General features: G+C 40.4%; 1 protein-coding gene across 1 annotated transcript in view; it reads right to left on the reverse strand.

The window, feature by feature from the left end:
- LOC126251538 (axotactin) overlaps positions 1–19,544 on the reverse strand; it is a 611,191-nt gene that overhangs the window by 333,079 nt on the left and 258,568 nt on the right. Inside the window, exons 3-4 of the mRNA XM_049952046.1 lie at positions 9,191–9,291; positions 6,683–6,850 (exon numbers count right to left, since the gene is read on the reverse strand). Of these exons, the coding sequence (XP_049808003.1) occupies positions 6,683–6,850; positions 9,191–9,291 (269 nt within the window). The remainder of the gene's footprint in view (positions 1–6,682; positions 6,851–9,190; positions 9,292–19,544) is intronic.

Genomic DNA, 19,544 nt, shown 5'->3' on the forward strand with positions numbered 1-19,544 from the left:
TATATGAGCCATGAGGCAAGGAGTTTGGAGGAGGGACGGATGGGGATACTGTGTAGGTTCAGTGGACAGCAGAATACCACTGTGGAAAGGATAGTGAGTAGGACATTCCTCATTTCAAGACATGACGATAGGTAATCAAAACTTTTGCAGAGAATGTGATTCAGCTGTTCGTATCCTGGGTAGTACTGAGTCACAAGAGATATGCCACTTTGTGGCCAGATGGTGGGGCTTTGGGAGGTGATGGGTGACTGGAGTGATGAGGAATGGGAGATCTGTTTCTGTACAAGATTGTGAGGGTAATTTTGGTCTGTTAAGGCCTCAGTGAGACACGTGGTATATTTGGAGAGGGGCTGCTTCTCAAGACAGAGGGGACAGCCATGAGTGGCTGTATGAAAGGGACTTCTTGATGTGGAGTGAGTGCAGCTGTTGTAGTGGAGGTATTGCTGGTGGTTAGCAGGACTGATATGGATGAAGGCACTGATGTAGCCATCTTTGAGGTGGAGGTCAACATCAAGGAAGGTGGCTTGTTGGTTGAGGAGGACCAGGTGACATAAATGGGGGAGAAGGCACTGAGGTTCTGGAGGACTGCAGATAGAGTCTTCTCACCTTTGATCCAGATCTCAAAGATGTCATCAATGAATCTGAACCAGGTGAGGGATTTGGGATTCTGAGTGGTTAGGAAAGACTCCTCTAGGTGGCCCATGAATAGTTTGTCATAGAATGGTGCGTTGCTGGTGTCCATGGCCATAGCATGGATTTGTCTGTGAGTGTTGCCCTCAAAGTTGAAGTAATTGTGGCTGAGGATGTAATTGGTCTTCATGACCAGGAAGGGGGTTGTAGGTATGAAATCTGTCAAGCATTTGGAAGAACAGTGTTCAATAACAGTGAGCCCATGGGCGTTAGGGATGTTAGTGTTAAGGAAGGTACATCAACAGTGATAAGCAGTGCACAATGTGAAGAAGGAAAGGAACATGAACTGTTAAGAGTCAGTGGAGGAAAATAGTTGGTGTCTTTTATGTAGGAAGGTAGGTTGAAGGTAATAGGCTGAAGGTGTTGGTCTAGGAGAGCAGGCATTCTCTATGTGGACACAGTAACCAGCAACAATGGCATTTCCTAGGTGGTTAGGTTTATGTACTTTAGGAAGCTTGGAGAAGGTAAGAGCGAGATAGAGAGAGAGACTCAAGTAAGAGGCTATGGGATGGGCCAAAGGATGTTAGGAAAGACTATGGGAATGGGGTCACTGTGGCAGGGTTTGTAGGTGGGCAAATCTGGCAGCTGGTGGAGTCCTTCCACCAGGTAATCCCTGGAGTTCAAAGCTACAGTGGTGAAGCCTTTGTCTGCAGACAGGATTATAAAGTCAGGAGAAGTTTTTAAGTGGTGAATTGCAGTTCGTTCTGCAAATACAAGATTAGCTTGCATGTTGAAGGGTTTGTTTATTTATTTATTTGGAATCTCTAGTTAAGAAATTATGGAATGTTAACAGGGCATGATTTGGAGGCAGTGGGGGTGGATCACCATTGAATGGAGGAGTGAAATGAGCCAGGCAGGGTTCAACATTTGTTTTGGGTTGTGTCTGATTGGTAGGGTTGGTGGCAAAAAAGTGTTTCCACTGTAGAGATGGGGAGAAGGAGAAAAGGTTTTTAACAAGTCCAGCATGATTGAATTTGGGAGTGAGGCAAAAGTTAGGGCCTTTGGAAAGGGCTGATACTTCTGTGGGACTAAGGATTTTGGAAAGTTCATAACTGTGTTGTGGAGCTGTTTTGGCTCTGTATTTTGTACATGGGCATACCAGCGAGGGGCAGGAGGGAGGGGCAGCTGCTCCCCCCCCCCCCCTCCCCCCAAGAAGATATTTGCAGTTTTTCACTAGTTTACTGTTTTATTTAATAAGAAATGCTGCATGTTTTCTTGGATTGTACAAGTGCATTCTTGTATTTAAAATGTTTATTGAAAGCAGTTTTTCACTTGTTTACTGTTTTATTTAATAAGAAGTGCTGTATGTTGTCTCGAGTGCTTGTTTCCTGAGACTAGTATGACCTGCCCCCACCCCCCAGTTCAGATCCTGGGTACGCCCTCGATTCTGTATGATGGTGGAAGTAAGTTTCTGAGGATGTGTTAAATGTAATAGGTCTATGAGGCATGGTTTGTCAGCTATGAGGGGATGAGGAGGAGATTTGGAAGGTGGTGTAGCAGAGGTGGATAGTGGTAGTCCATGGTGGAGTAGAGGTGAACAGGTTCGAGAGGATTTTCAGGTGGCATTGTGCATGCTGCTCTAGTTCCTAGAGGGCAAGAGTTTCAATGTGAAAGATGGGATACAGGAATTTGGGATTGCAGAGCAGCAGAATTTTATAGATGGAGAGATGGTATTGCATGGAGGTTTGGGACAGATTTACATGGTTCTGCAAGACTAGGTTGGTGAGGGCTAAGGACTGGCAGAATCTGAATAGATGGAGATCATTGTGGAAGTAGGTGTTGCAGCTGAAGACGGGTAATTTGATGGTAAGACCATCTGGGGGGCTTCCATGAGCCAGGCAACAATGCAGGAACGATATGTGGGACTGGGTTCTCGCTAACTCCCTATATTGATTTGTTATTAATGACTAGTTTGGCTCTGACTAGTTCCCATTCACTAAATGCTGTCGTTTTTATTCTTAATGTGGAGATACTTAAACTATATTCATTTGCTATTTTTACAAGCAGATACAGATCACGTTGCAGGTAGAATACGAGAACATATCATATATTATGGTTCCTACCATCTTAACAAGTCACTCATTTATAACAAAATTACTAAGAGTACATTAATACTCTGCAAATAAAAATTGGAACTGATTGCCACTCATTATGCATAGGTGGTGTTGAGCGGCAGACAAGCACACTTAAAAGTGAATTGTGCTTTTATAGCGCCCGAAAACCTCAAACCACACACACAATTGTGCTTTTAGGTGTTGTTGTTGGTCACTCTGTGCTTCCTCTATGTGATGAGAAGCAATCATCATAATTTATGCTGTTTCTCCATTGTTTGAATATTCCAAGAATGTTATGGTAGAAGCTCTCCATACATTACAAATTGTCATCCTTTCATGAAAATTTTCACTTTCAGAAGTGAGACAAAGTCATTTGGAATGTGATCAGGGTCATGAAGCCTACTACCATAAAATAGTATGTAAGCTTTTGAATAATTTGCTAAAGCTGTGTTATGAAACTAGAAGTAACAGTCCTGTTTCAGTACTGAATACACGATTTTAAAAACGTTTCAAATTGTGACAGGTATTCCTCTGATTCTCTGCTGAAGAATGTGACAGTTAGGAAGGAAAATGCTTCACCATTTTAATTTGGTTCTTCAGAAATGTGTGAACGGCACATAGTCCCAGGGGTTTCTACTGTATATCGGATGGTATGTCACCCTACAGTCTCCCTTCACAAATTTCCATGATGTAGCAGCAGTATCTTCAGGGCCAAAGAATGAGATCTACTTAGAAACATACTTGTTCACAGATCATTTTAAAATCATATCAGACACACAATAAAACATACTTCCATCAAAAGTTAACATAATAAAAAGTTAACAAAGTCATAGACACAGGTACACAATTACTGAAGAGCTCTAGTTTCACAAGGATTTATACAATGTATACAATTCTCTTTTATGTACACATATTTTGCTAACAAGTTAGTTGATAATGCTAATACACAATTCATTCACATCTTAATACAGGGCATCAGGAACATGTTCCTTTCTTTGCATTCCATTCCCATTTGCCTATCTCAAAAACTAAGTTAGTATCCATCCATAGTAATGAAGATAACAACACACTGCATGCAAACAGGAAGTGCACCAGTTAAGCATTATAAACAAACTAGAGACCCAATGCAATAACATGATAAAAGAAATTGTCCAGCACTTTAATGAAAGCCACTTAAATGTAAGCAGTAGTAAAATATATCTTATTGTAGTTTAACAACAGTAATTTTAATGATGAAATTAAACTACACATGGGCAATGAATTAGTAAAAAAAAGAGTACAGTGTAACATTCCTCAGTTTAACAATTCAAAGCAATCTAAAATGAGACACACATGTTGACACTCTAGCTTGTAAGTTGTCTAAGAATATATTTGCAATTAATATGATTAGTAAGTTCTGCAAAGACACTGTTGTCCTAAAGACTGCATACCATGCTCTATTTTCCTCTCACCTGAATTACAGAATAGAAATTTGGGGAGCAACAACCAAACCAAATCTAAATAAGCTATTGATACTTCAGAAAAGGGCTATAAGGATCATTTTTATGGACCTATCTAAGGCATTTGATGGTGTGAACCACTCAAAATTAATGATGAAATTATATCAGTATGGAATTAGAGGAAATGCTATGACATACTTAAATCATACATTACAAATAGGAAACAATGCACAGAAATCAGACATACTAGTGGGGGGAATATAACAAACTACAGATCAGAATTACAAACAGTTAAACACGGTGTGCCGCAAGGGTCTGTGCTTGGGCCAATACTATTTATACTCTACGTAAATGACTTCCCTAGCTATATAAATCAGAAACTTATAATGTATGCTGATGACACAACAATCATTTGCACAGCTGACACAAAGGAGGAGCTTGAGAAGGAAGCACTCCTGACTATTGAAAATGCAAATAAATATTTAACACAAAACAACCTGTTTATGAATCAGTCTAAAACAATGAATGTAGTATTTCAGACCAAGCATAGTGAAAATTATAATATAAATGTTAATATAAATGGAAAGACTATTAAAGAAGTAACCAGCACAAATTTTCTAGGTACTATAATAGACAAACATTTGGCATGGGGGGAGCACATAGATGCACTGTATAAAAAGATAAACAAACAGATCTTCATCATGCATAAAACAGCTAAGACTGTGGATTATAAAGTCCTCAGATCAATGTATTATGGACTTGTCTTCCCACATTTGTCTTATTCAGTTCATATATGGCGAAATGCACAAGCTGGCTACCTAAAAAGAATATTCACAATTCAGAAAAGGGCAGTGAGATGCATTGCAAAAATACCACCAAGACAGACCTGTAGGCAAGCTTTTGTACACTATAATATTATGACAGTATATTCACTGTACATATACCAAAGCATAATGGCAGTAAGGTCAAGTGATAAACACCTCCTAAATAAAGATGTACACAAACACGGTACAAGAGGAAATGAAAATTACTACATGATAAACAGAAATCTAAAACTGTCTATGACTGCCCCAGAAGAAGCAGGCAAAAGGTTTTTTAATAAACTCCCCAAAATCATTAAAAAAGAAACAGATCTAAAATGCTTTAAAAATCATTTGAAACTATATCTCACAGAGAAATGTATATACAGTTTGAGTGAATACTAAGATGGTACCGAGCGAGGTGGCGCAGTGGTTAGACACTGGACTCGCATTCGGGAGGACGACGGTTCAATCCCGCGTCCGGCCATGCTGATTTAGGTTTTCCGTGATTTCCCTAAATCGCTCCAGGCAAATGCCGGGATGGTTCCTTTCAAAGGGCACGGCCGACTTCCTTCCCCATCCTTCCCTAATCCGATGAGACCGATGACCTCGCTGTCTGGTCTCCTTCCCCAAACCAACCAACCAACCACTAAGATGGTGTTGAAATATATCATTACTGAAATGTACCTTTAAAATTTATCATTTCTGTATGTTGTTTGGATTTGTGTGTGCATATAATGTGAAACATGTAAAACCTTTGTATGATTATGGACTATTTCTGTTTAATTATTTGTTTCGTTTATATATAATGAAATCAAATTTGATGTTAATAGGCTATTGTATGACACACCCAATACTCTCAACTGGATTTTCAGCTGGAGTCCATGGGCAAAGAATAAATAAATAAATAAATAAATAAATCTATGGAACAAAAATATAAGGAATCATGCTGAGACTTGTTTCCAAAAACTGGTGTACTAACCATAGTAAACATGTACATTCTGAAAACAATATTACATGTTAAAAGACTGCAGCCCAACATTTGTTCTGATTTTGATCAGAAAAATACCAGAAACAAAGAAAAAATTTACACCAGCAGCCACAGAACAGCACTCTATGAAAAGGGTCCACAAAAGCAGGTTTAAAGTTAAACAATGCACTGCCCAGTAAAGTTATGCTATGACCCTACCCACAATGAAGCTTAAATTTCAGCTAAAGAAATTCCTGTTACAAAATCCATTTTACACATTAGAAGAATACCATACTTACATGTAGAATAAGAAGTGATTCGAAAAAAATATGTAAATAGTGTTAAGCAAACCATTTTACTTGTAATTTAATCATTTTGTTAGTCAATGATCCATTGAGAAGAATGTATTATTGTACTATTATCAAGAATTGTAATCTGTTTTTATACATATGTTGAACAGAGTATTATTATTATTATTATTATATGTTACACACTATAAAGGAGAGAGAGAGAGAGAGAGAGAGAGAGAGAGAGAGCAAATAAGCCAGAGAAAGTGCCCAAGGAAGATTCAATAAAATGAAAACAAATAATATCTGCAGTTTAGAAAAAAAGTAATGAATGGGTAAGCATGAAGCAAAATTGGAAGAAATAAATGGAGTGGGGGTAATAAACAGGACATAATCTGAATGATGAAAATAGGGTATATAATAGCAACAAATGAGTACTCACATCCCTCAACACAGGCAAGGCTGCACTCATTTTCTGAGTCAAATTTGTTGTCATTTCCTCTGCAGCCACCATAAATGAATGTTTCACATTTACCAGTTTTGTTACTGTAGAACCATTTGTGAACATAATCGGTACAGTCTCCTCGTTCTGGTGGCTGGTGACATCTGTCTGAACACAAACATGTATGTCAAATACCTCACCTTGCAAAGAAGACAGAAAGGATAACTTTTAAAAAAAAGAGAGATAATTCAAATGTTGCCGGGTCACACACATCTTTTTGGATCCACTGTGAGAGTTCAGCTTCTTTATTTTCCCTGTAATGACTAACAGCCTTAGAGTACTTTCAACAAATCGTTTGCAATGAGTGAAAACATGAATTTGTACAGGTGTGTACTTGCCAATTGCACCACCCATATCGCCATTTATATAACAATCACTGTATTTATCAATGATAATAATCAGTTTTTGAAAATATAATGTAGCTAGATGGTTAAAAAAATCAGCTCACGAAGCAGGAAAACACACACATACAAAGTTAGGAAATCGGTATGCTTTCTGAGCCAGTGGCTTCTTCTTCTGGCAGATGGGTTGAATAGGAAGGAAGAGGTACGATGAAATGGGACTGGTGACGTTTAGGAAATGAGGACAGCTTGGAAAAGTAGCCCAGAATCCTGGGTCAGGGGAGACTTACCAAACAGGCCGATTGTTTTCAATATTGTGTGAAGAATATTGGAGCATACTTAAAACACTACTGTTCCACACCAAGGTTAGATGGTTATCACAGTGTAAGACCTTAATAAGATTACTCAAACTAAGAGCTGAATTACAAGCTTTTATGACTGAAATTTCTTTTAAATTATAAGAACGTTTGAGGGATGAGACTTGGTTGTTCAGACTACCTTCTTAGACTGATATATTTGGAAAAGTTAATGAATTAAATTTATCTTTACAAGAGAAACAGTAACAAGAGAAACAGTAACTAATAACATGATAACCACTTTAAAAAAATTTAGATTTTTGGACTGTGCTGGCAAGAGAGAAGTAGACGGGCTTTTAAAACTGAATGTGTTCATTGGTCAGACGTCACAATTGCCAAATGAAATACTTGAAGAAATCGTCCAGGGTTTCCACAATACGCGCACATCTTTTGGGACGTATTTTTCTAAGAAGGGAAATTCAAAACTGAAAATGAATTCATGGGTTTAAAACTCTTTTGAACCGAATTTGCAGAAGCCAGAAAATAGGTCAAACGAAACTTATAACTCCTTTTTAGGCATGAAAACAAACGTCACTTGGTGATTCTTGGTGCAGAGTTGGTGATAAATATCAACAACTCTCCACAAGGGCGCTGACTTCCTTCTGCGGTTCCCAACAATATTCCGCGAAATGAAATTCTCAGTTACTACGACAAAATACTGCAACAGACCGGATGCTGAACGTGACATGCATCTTCAGCTCCCTTCTGTCAAGTCTAACATTAAGAAGTTGATCACAAATAAAAAAAGACAGCTGCATCCCTCCCATTAAATGGAAACGATTTTATCAATTTACAATGGAATCAGTAAAGTGTTATTTTGCGTATTGATTTACCGTGTGTCGTTTTGTATATTGATGTAGAAGTCAGTAATGTATCATGTATCTATTTGTATGGTTAACATTAAATGACGAAATGAACGTTTGAGGGCTCAGGTTTTGATTATTTTAAGGGCCCCGTAACATATTTAATATTTCAAACGGATTCCGCCGCCAAGAAGCTGTACAGATTATTACTACTGGTATAGTTATTCAACAAAAAACTACGCTCATCCAACTTTTGCTGTTTTATTTCTTCAAACGAACTGATTTTACAGCCGAAATAGATGCATAAGACACATATTTCTACGTGCACACCAAGCTGACAGTTATTGAGTAACAGGTAGGTATGATGTTACGTTACCGGTTCCAGTACTAAATATTTTCAACGAAATGTTTCCCGTATGCGGCTAATTAAAAATCACTGAGATTAGATTAAGTTGTGGTCCAAGTAGTAGTTCAATAAAGTGAGGTAAATGTAGTACAGTGTCGAAAGTAGTTCTTTTTTTATCCTCTGTAAAGTGCAGGCCCAATTTAGAAGATAAAAAAGCCTAATTGCCTCACCGCGCTATATTTACTGCAAAGTTGCTTTTACAACACTACGGACTACAGAAGCGTACGGTACCACAGCTTTGTTGTCCTTGGAACGAAGACTTATCACTTCTACTTTCGTAGCAGCATAAAACAGAGTTTTATGTTTCTTTCTTTTTATATGCTGTGTCGCCTGTTGGAACTTGGAGCAGTCGTGTGAGTTACACTGACTTCCAGCACCTCCTCTTCACCGCTTGAGAAGTGACAATTTATTGTGTGTTAATAACACAGCTATCGTTTGGCCGTCAGCTATACCTTATAGATACTGGACTGTATAAAATATTCTACACGAGCTTATCACTACACATTAATACAGAACATAAAAAAGATGAATCAGCTACGAACCTGGTATGACACTGGCTGTTGCAACAGGCAAGCTGTACACCGCAAGAAGCAGAAGCGTACCTCCCACAGCTACCAAGCTCTTTCTCGATAGGTCATTTTCCCTGTAGAAAAACATTTACTTTTAACAGTGACATATCCAAAGTCATATAGTTAACATATGTCAAAGGATGACAGTATTAAGGTAGCACGTATAATCAGATACCTACAGCATAATTCTCATGTCACCTTTTATAAACTTCTTTATTTGTCTAAACACGCTGGCAGCTAACTGAGAACGGCTGTTATAGTTAAAAATGTAGCTTTTACGCAAGAAGCTGTTAGAAACATTAATTGTATTTTGTACTACGACGAGTTCACTCAATATAACTTCACAGTTTCCAGTACGAATGAGTCTTTGATTTAAACAAAAACACCTGGCTGAAACGCTTACTGTAAGGTACAAATCGAATGGGGTAATATATTTGTTTAAACACTGACCTCAGATTCAGCAAGATGGAGATTCATGCACTGTCTGATCATTCTGACTTAGGTTTTTCTCGGTTTTCCTTAATCATTTTAAGCAGATACTGGGATGTGTTTCCAGAAGGCCACGGTCAGTTTCTGTCTTATCCTCGTGAAACACATATGACAAATCTTATTACTGTACAAACGACCCCTGGATCAAGAAATTATTGTGCTATACTATAAAAAGCACATCTCATTAAGAGCTTCGATTTATTACAATACAAAGAAAATAAATGTTTATGTAGAATAGCAATATAATGCCAAACTACTCAGTTTACTAACAATATTAACTGTCCTTATGGTAAAGAATCAAACTTCTCTGTTGATTTGTAATATCTGCTCTGTGTACTGACAATGAGAACTCATTTAAGAAACTGGAACATTAGCGCTAAAATATTAGTAAACGATCGTCCTGTAGACATGCGCACGTAGTGTTCTCGTTGCTATCTCTCTGTTTCATAATATGGGAAAAAGTGCGCTTCAGAGGGTCGCTATTACAGCTTGCGATTGAAATCGCACAATAAGAACGGGGGCTAAAACATAGCTACAAATACTTCCCAAGGCTACACTGTTCTTGAAACACGTAGAAGAAGGAGAAGAAAATTTCATATTTAGGTAATATTGACGAACAGATTTGTGAGGGACTGACGCACGGATAATTTACATTGCCAGTGTCGTAGTAAGCGGCGTTGTCTGCTACGCTACATTTTTTACCCTTTTCTGTTTTATGATATGCAGTGGGTGGTCAAACTTTATTTTCTTTTAATAAAATTTCCCAGGGTCTGTGACCGCATTGTCCACGTGTAAAACTTTCGGCCACTATTGTAAGTGGCCTTCCGCAGAGTGTCTGTTTCTCTATTACTTGTTATTGGTGGAGAGAGGAGACTGGAAAGCGGGCAACAGTAGTGGCGTAACGCACTCGTCTTTACTTGTTGCCCAGTGCCGGCTGAGGCATGCTAGCGCTCGTTTCCCAGTCGCAGATTTCCACCAGTAGCAAGCAATAAAGTGAACAACAATCAAAAATGTCTATTTCCACCAACGAAAAGAAATAATGAAAGCATGAATAAAGAAGGTCTTTAACCCATCCTCCCCATCCTCAACAGGCTATCACAATTCGGTAACTGTCTCTTTCTCCAGTTTGTAAGAAACAAACTTTTCTCATTCAGCATTCACAGACCCAGAAGAACTTCATTGACTGACAATGGCTGCGGAAGCCTACGCTTACATTTATTTATTCTGGTTGATCCTTCGTTTGTGCAATTGCTTCGTTTTCAGTACTCCAGTTAGAAACTATTGACGTTGAATGTCTGTATCTGTATATGTCGTCCTGACACAGTCCCATAATATGATCGTCCGGAGACTCACTAGCTTTAACTTACAAGTTATGCGATGTATGTGTTAAAGCTTCAGTTGCGGAACTACTACTCCCCTGCCGCACGATGTCCATTCGCAACAAAGCCCTCGCTACCACCCAAGTACCTTTCCTTGCCGTGCCATCTGCGCAGGTATGGGCCAATTTTTTTGTGCTCAATGTACTTAGAATCTTTCCGGACTATGAATGGAACTTCTATCTATAGTAAAACTTTGCGTCACCGTGGTTTGGATGTTATTTGAACCTGGGATGATCGTATATCGCTGCCCTCGGTCGCTCGCCTCGACCGCGCCACACACGAGCGATTTGCCAAGCATTCAACCAGTCTTACGAACACCGCCGTGATGAGAAGTTTTGCTATGGGAAATGAACTGCTATGTTTAGCAGCAGTGGCAGTTGCAAAAACGGGAACTGTACTTTACTGAACTTGTTTCGAAACGTTTTTCTTGAGAACTGTTACTTTACTGACTGTGCTACACTCTTCACAGTCGCCAAGTGAGTCGTGTACGTCTTTCCAGTGTGTAAACAGAACACGTTTTTCATTTATCATTCTTATAGTTTAACTGCAAGCATTCGCACAATTTGTTTTGCAAACTCGATGTAACTGTACAAATGTGGTCAACAGCACAGCTGATTACCATAACTCATGTTATAAATTGTATGGGAGAGATCAGATTATATGACATGCCAAGGGACTTCAGCATAACTGTATAACAGATTTGCCCTAAACACTTGAACTTATATGCCCATTTAGTATTGCAGTATGTCATTCTGTTTCGAAGTTAGAAACTTTGATAATGCGTGTATCGGTAGTTGCTTAATAAATAGCTCTAAATCATGAGATCCTGTCCAGTGTATCTTGACTATCATGAAATTTCCATCCGTTAATTACACTGGTTCAGCACAAGCTCCAAAACGATAATCACTGTGCACGATCACAGGGTGTATTTTGTAATACCTCTTAAGAGAAATGACAACTCCTACCTCAACTTCAGTTCTCCGCAAACATTCTTACCCAAAGTGAAACGAAACAAAACTACATAAACATTCTTAAGACGCAGAGAGAGAACAAATGTGGCAAACTGGGGTTTTGTAACAATGAATGTTACAGACAATGGTAATTCGTTTTGTCCTTATTTTAATCTGTTATATGTTTCAAATAATACACTTTAACTACTCGGAAACAATGGAAAGTTATACTCTGTTGTCAAGATGGATATAACAACAATTCAGTCTACAGAAAACCTGTTTCGCCATCATTTGGAAGTCGACTTCTAGTTTTATGTTATATATCTTTTTCATAAAAAATCTCGATACTTTCAATATATATTTGATTTGACGCGTCTGCTTAATTTCTTTCAATTTTAATTACAGAATGCAGATTAATAATGGCCCACCACTAATAATCCTACGACCGAGAACTGGTGAATTCACTGAATTCAAAATTGTGTCATAAGCGTCTTGCAATTCACTAAATAGATGAAACTGCAGAGGATTAAGACGTCTTTTCACAGGTCATATATTACAGTACTGTGTGGCTGCAAATGTTTGCCGCCAACACTGCTGCAATGTGGCTGTTGTACACAGCCGTAATGCGTTGTTGCCACGAAATATTGCTGATAATGAATCAACCTATTCCAAGTAGTTGTCGATGTATTGCTAAGGCATTGTCCACAAAGGATGGAGACTATTTCTTTCGTACTGCCGGGAAACATCTATCTTTGTCCACGGCTGTAAATGCTTTCTTCTTACCCTCCTCTTTCTCACGCCAACGACGTTGCAGTTTTAAGTCAGGTGATCGTAGAAGTCAAAGGGCGGGGGGTCCAGGGGTACGGACATCCCCCCCCCCCCCAATTACTTAAATGAAACTATGTCGCATAGTGACATTGAAAGGTATTTTGGTTTTCAATCATACAACGAAAAAGGGAAATGACTATCGATTGTCAGCAAGGCCAACGATAGATTTAAACTATCTATACATCCATAGAACTAATAGCTATCCCCCATCCCTGTTTTAGCCAAGACCAACTGTTGGCCTACTTGAGCTCAGTTGTTGTGAATCATTTCAGTTCTTACTTGCATTATTTTAAGGTAAGAGCTGCCGTTCATTTTTCTGTGCTGTGTTTCTATTGGATAAGTTTGTAACAAGAAAGAACAGTAAAACTGATTTTGATTCGTCTGCTAGCGTTATGGTAAATTAAAAATATGAGCTCACTATTATAATCGCCAGATTACCTATCTACGGCAGTTAAATGTTAGGACTGGAGTCGGCAGAAATTTGAGTTTGTAATATTTCATTTTTCACAAGGCAACGAAGCGGTAAATATCATTACAAATAACATTCAGTTAAAATCAGTGCATGAAAATACATTCGGATTTGTCTGTGACGTGCAAAAATCGCGTTGATTAACAGAAGTATCGCACAAATGGCGATGGCTGAATTTCTTCAAAAAATTTGCTCAGTGTTCTGTCATTAGTAGCTCAAATGCCAAAATATCGTTCAATATGGTTACCCGGACGGTACTCAATAATGAAAACCTGTTCCGATACGGAAAGATGGGGAGAGGTCTTTGGAGAGCATAGGAGTATACGATGGCAGCACATTCTATAGTTTCTAAAATATTTTTGCAGTTGGCTGCTTGAATTCGTCTGAGCCGACTGCGCCCTGCATCCCTCGCTCCCCATAGTCCAGAATCTATTTACGATCTGAAGCCAGCAATTCCATGCACAAACAGGTATGAAAATAAATATGCATTCAAGCACTATCAAATGACTAAACTTGCACAATTAAAAGGAAAGAACATGCAATGTCAGAATTCAGTCCTGTTGTGACGCATTTTTTTTTGTAAAACAATGTGCAACAGCTAGTTTTTCCAAATTCCCCACCGGCTTGGGGTAGCTCTGTGTTTTGAACCTCTGAGCTAGCAATCCCTGGATTCGGAAGGCGAAGTGGTTTGAATCCATCCTCCGGCCACCTTGAAAATGGTTTTCTGTGGTTTCCTATTTTCAATTTAGGCAAATGCAGGGTTGACCACTTACGTTGGGCCACAGCCAATTCCTACCTTCCGCATACGTTTCTCTCCTAACAGATTCCAATTCCCTTAAAGATGCAGCCCATCTGCTTAAATGAAAAGAGTAGGCGAGCCTAACGTCTCTTCGGAGACCCTCGGCACAAAAAGTCATATGATAAAAAAATAAAAAATTAAATTCTCCTCATTTAGTCTCGTGCATTTGTCTGTCGGGATACTGTTTAAGGCAGAAAATATTTCTGACATTTCATGAAGTTACAGATTTATGCTTAAATGAGGAAATTCGAGAATGTCTGGAATTTATCGTATCGCGACATTGCTGCTCGCGTTGGTCAAGATCCAATGACTGTTAGCAGAACATGGAATCGGTGGGTTCAGGTGGGTAATACAGAACGCCGTGCTGGATCCCAACGGCCTCGTATCACTAGCAGTCGAGATGACAGGCATCTTATCCGCGTGTCTGTAACGGATCGTGCAGCCATGTCTCGATTCCTGAGTCAACATATGGGGACGTTTGCAAGACGACAACCATCTCCATGAACAGTTCGACCACGTTTGCAGCAGCATGGACTATTAGCTCGGAGACCATTGATCCTTTGTATTTTCGCTACCAAACATTGTTCTAATGGTTATATGTCGAACAGAGACCTCTTTATTCCGAAACTCTTGTGAGTAATAAATAACGGTGTCCCAAACAATTTGCGCTCATGCATTCTTGATCACTCTCTCATCTCAAATCGAGACTGAAATTGAAAGAAGAAGAGTGTAAAATGACGGAGGAGGAAGGGAGACTGGAGGATGGTTGCCTCTTAGTGGTTTTCCAAAATACAGCACTCCTAAATAACGACATTATATCTCCGTTTGGTGAAAACTCCGAGATAATTTTCGAATAAAATGATTTATCGCGCTTTATGAACATTTTCATAATAAATGAAAAACATGAGTATTTATACAAATTGGACACCCGCCACCCCCTTTGACAAAATCCCGGCTACGTCCATGAATATTCCACTTCATTTCGAACGATGGCGCTCGTATGTGGAAACTTAGCTTGGCACTCTGGCTCCACAGCTCTGATAGGTAGCAGTCGGAAGACTTCGTTCCTTCGTGATTTGCAGATTTTCGTTGCTCTACAGCGTGCTCCAATATCCACTCCATTAATACACTACTGGCCATTAAAATTGGTACACCAAGAAGAAATGCAGATGATAAACAAGTATTCATTGGACAAATATATTATGCTAGAACTGACATGTGATTACATTTTCACGCAATTTGGGTGCATAGATCCTGATAAATCAGTACCCAGAACAACCACCTCTGGCCGTAATAACGGCCTTGATACGCCTGGGCATTGAGTCAAACAGAGCTTGGATAGCGTGTACAGGTACAGCTGCCCATGCAGCTTCAACACGATACCACAGTTCATCAAGAGCAGTGACTGGTGTATTGTTACGAGCCAGTTGCTCGGCCTCCATTGACCAGACATTTTCAATTGGTGAGAGATATGGAGAATGTGCTGACCAGGGCAGCAGTCGAACATTTTCTGTATCCAGAAAGGCCCGCACAGGACCTGCAACATGCGGTCGTGAATTATCCTGCTGAAATGTGGGGTTTCGCAGGGATCGAATGAAGGGTAGAGCCACGGGTCGTAACACATCTGAAATGTAACGTCCACTGTTCAAAGTGCCGTCAATGCGAACAACAGGTGACCGAGGCGTGTAACCAATGGCACCCCATACCATCTCGCCGGGTGATACGCCAGTATGGCGATGACGAATACACGCTTCCAATGTGCGTTCACCGCGATGTCGCCAAACACGGATGCGACCATCATGATGCTGTAAACAGAACCTGGATTCATCCGAAAAAATGAAGTTTTACCTTCGTGCACCCAGGTTCGTCGTTGAGTACACCATCGCAGGCGCTCCTGTCTGTGATGCAGCGTCAAGGGTAACCGCAGCCATGGTCTCCGTGCTGATAGTCCATGCTGCTGCAAACGTCGTCGAACTGTTCATGGAGATGGTTGTCGTCTTGCAAACGTCCCCATATGTTGACTCAGGGATCGAGACATGGCTGGACGATCCGTTACAGACATGCGGATAAGATGCCTATCGTCTCGACTGCTAGTGATACGAGGCCGTTGGGATCCAGCACGGCGTTCTGTCCTGTATTACCCACCTGAACCCACCGATTCCATGTTCTGCTAACAGTCATTGGATCTCGACCAACGCGAGCAGCAATGTCACGATACCGTAAACCGCAATCGCGATAGGCTACAATCCGACCTTTATCAAAGTCTGAAACGTGATGGTACGCATTTCTCCTCCTTACACGAGGCATCACAACAACGTTTCACCAGGCAACGCCGGTCAACTGCTGTTTGTGTATGAGAAATCGGTTGGAAACTTTCCTCATGTCAGCAGGTTGTAGGTGTCACCACCGGCGCCAGCCTCGTGTGAATGCTCTGAAAAGCTAATCATTTGCATATCACAGCATCTTCTTCCTATCGGTTAAATTTCGCGTCTGTAGCACGTCATCTGGTGTAGCAATTTTAATGGCCAGTAGTGTATAACAACTGTCAAAAACTTGAATAACGACCTTTTAGAGCGTGGATCGCTGCGAGACTTTCAGGAAGAGAGTCAGTGAGGTCCTGGAAGATATCGATGGGGATGTGGAGCTATGCGGACTCTTAGTATCGTGGCCAGCTGCTTTTGGTATTGCAGCTGAGGATCCATGGCGCGTACGGCCCAATCAAGGTGGTTCAATAGATCCTCGATTGGGTTTAAATCCGGGGAGTATGGTGGCCAGGGGAGCACAGTAAACTCTCATGGTACTCTTTGAACCACCCATGTAGACTGTGAGCCGTATGACATGTTGCATTGCCCTGCTGGTTGATGCCATCGTTCCTACGAAAAACAGATTGCATGTAGGGGTGGACATAGCCCCTATAGATAGATGCATACTTGTGTTGGTCAATTGTGCCTTCCAGAAAGACGAGATCATCCAGGGAATGCCACGAAAACATACCACAGACCGTAACTGTTGCAGGATGTTCGCTTTCAGATGTTTCACGCCATGTTGTGGTCTTCAGTCCTGAGACTGGTTTGAAGCAGCTCTCCATGCTACGCTATCCTGTGCAAGCTTCTTCATCTCCCAGTACCTACTGCAACCTACATTTTTTGAATCTGTTTAGTGTATTCATCTCTTAGTGTCCGTCTACAATTTTTACCCTCCATGCTTCCCTCCAATACTAAATTGGTGATCCCTTGATGCCTCATAACATGTCCTACCAACCGATCCCTTCTTCTAGTCTAGTTGTGCCACCAACTCCTCTTCTCCCCAATTCTATTCAATACCTCCTCATTAGTTATGTGCTCTACCCATCTAATCTTCAGCATTCTTCTGTAGCACCACATTTCAAAAGCTTCTATTCTCTTCTTGTCCAAACTATTTATCGTCCATGTTTCACTTCCATATATGTCTACACTCCATACAAATACTTTCAGAAACGACTTAATGACACTTAAATCTATACTCGATATTGATAAATTTCTCTTCTTCAGAAACGCTTTCCTTGCCATTGCCAGTCTACATTTTATATCCTCTCTACTTCGACCATCATTAGTTATTTTGCTCCCCAAATAACAAAACTCCTTTACTACTTTAAGTGTCTCATTTCCTAATCTAATTCCCTCAGCATCACCCGATTTAATTGGACTACATTCCATGATCCTCATTTTGCTTTTGTTGATGTTCCTCTTATATTCTCCTTTCAAGACACTGTCCATTCCGTTCAACTGCTCTTCCAAGTCCTTTTCTGTCTCTGACAGAATTACATAGTCATCGGCGAACCTCGAAGTTTTTATTTCTTCTTCATGGATTTTAATACCTACTCCGAATTTTTGTTTTGTTTCCATTACTGCTTGTTCAATATACAAATTGAATAACATCGGGGAGAGGCTAACAGCCATGAAAATGCCACCTGTTGCCGCCTGCCGCCACGCAGTGGCCGCCCATTTGCGGTTTAGGCTTGCAAATTACATCCATCGTCGCCGATGAGCAGCAGTCGTCTGCTGCGGAGGTCGCCTACGCCGGAATGTTCACTGAACGGTTGTTGAGGGGACTGCTGCTAGCCCCTTGATTCATCTGGGCAGTCAGTTGCCCACCAGTTGCACGTCTACAGGGACACATCTCCGCAGACATTGTTCACCCCTGTCATCTATGGTCCGTGGTGCACCCAGCTGCCTCGACACCGGTTTTGGATAGCGACATTTTGCTACACACAGCATACTTTACCCACGGCGACACGCAAACGGTTTACAAACTTAGCCGTTTCGGAAATGCTTCAGCCCTTGACCCAAAAGCCAACGGTCGTGTCTTTTTGGACGTCAGATAAATCGCTGCGCTGTTTTCCACGTCCCCCCGACGTGCTTTATATATCCTCCACTGCTGGTGCTACCACTTGCTCTCTGTAAGTGGTTATTGCACACATTAATGTAACTAGTCCCTGTAGTAGCCGGCGCTGACTGCATTGTTGTCCGCTTTGTCACTGATCCGTGCTGTCGCTGTCTGTGTTGTGTTGCGGCACTTCCGTTGCGATGTTTTTCGGAAATGACTGGTGATGCGGTTGCTGGTCCATCGTGGAGCTCATGGAAGCTCAAATCACTTGTTTGTGTTCTCCGCATTGCGTACTTAACACGGAGCGTGTTCTCTGCACCCCACCCGTACCGCCAGCAAATCCTATCCGCTACCCACTCGCTCCGCTAGCGCGACGTCAAGTTATAGGTCGTGAGCAGTGAGTAGAGGCATTCTATTTGTTTGTTATTTACAGGAATGTAGAAGTGGGAAAACGAGATAACCACCAGTTTGATAAATGTGACGTGTACATTTACGATCAGAGCTATGGTACAAAGAGAGTAGTATATACAAAGATAGAAGTCTGATAAAGTACATTCTCACTGCTACCATCTTAGTAGAAGATCTGCAGTAACGAGCCATAATTTTATTCTACATAGATTCTTAAGACTCTTGAACGTTTTTGGAGCTTCTTTACGTATGTCTATCGTGTTCATGGAGAGCAACTATCCAAACTTTGTTTTCTTTTATTTCCGCTCTTACATTATGATTTGCATCCCGTAACTGGTCGGAAATGTAATCATCATCATCATCATCATCATTATCTGTGTTCTGCTCAATTATCCATTTAATAATGATCGACCTTTGACTTTGAGCATATATACTGGTTACATCGTCTGAATATTACATTTTAGCTGAAATGCAATTACAGAAAAATATACCAACTTATATTGCCTTTGTAGACATGGAAAAGGCATTTGATAACGTTATCTGGCAAGAGATGTTCAGATGCTGAGGAAAAGTGGAATAAAGTACAAAGACATCCGTGTGATACTCAGTTTCTATAAGAATGAGGTGGCAGTGATTAGGA

The sequence above is a fragment of the Schistocerca nitens genome, chromosome 4 (genome assembly GCF_023898315.1).
Source record: "Schistocerca nitens isolate TAMUIC-IGC-003100 chromosome 4, iqSchNite1.1, whole genome shotgun sequence".
Classification (NCBI taxonomy): domain Eukaryota; kingdom Metazoa; phylum Arthropoda; class Insecta; order Orthoptera; family Acrididae; genus Schistocerca; species Schistocerca nitens.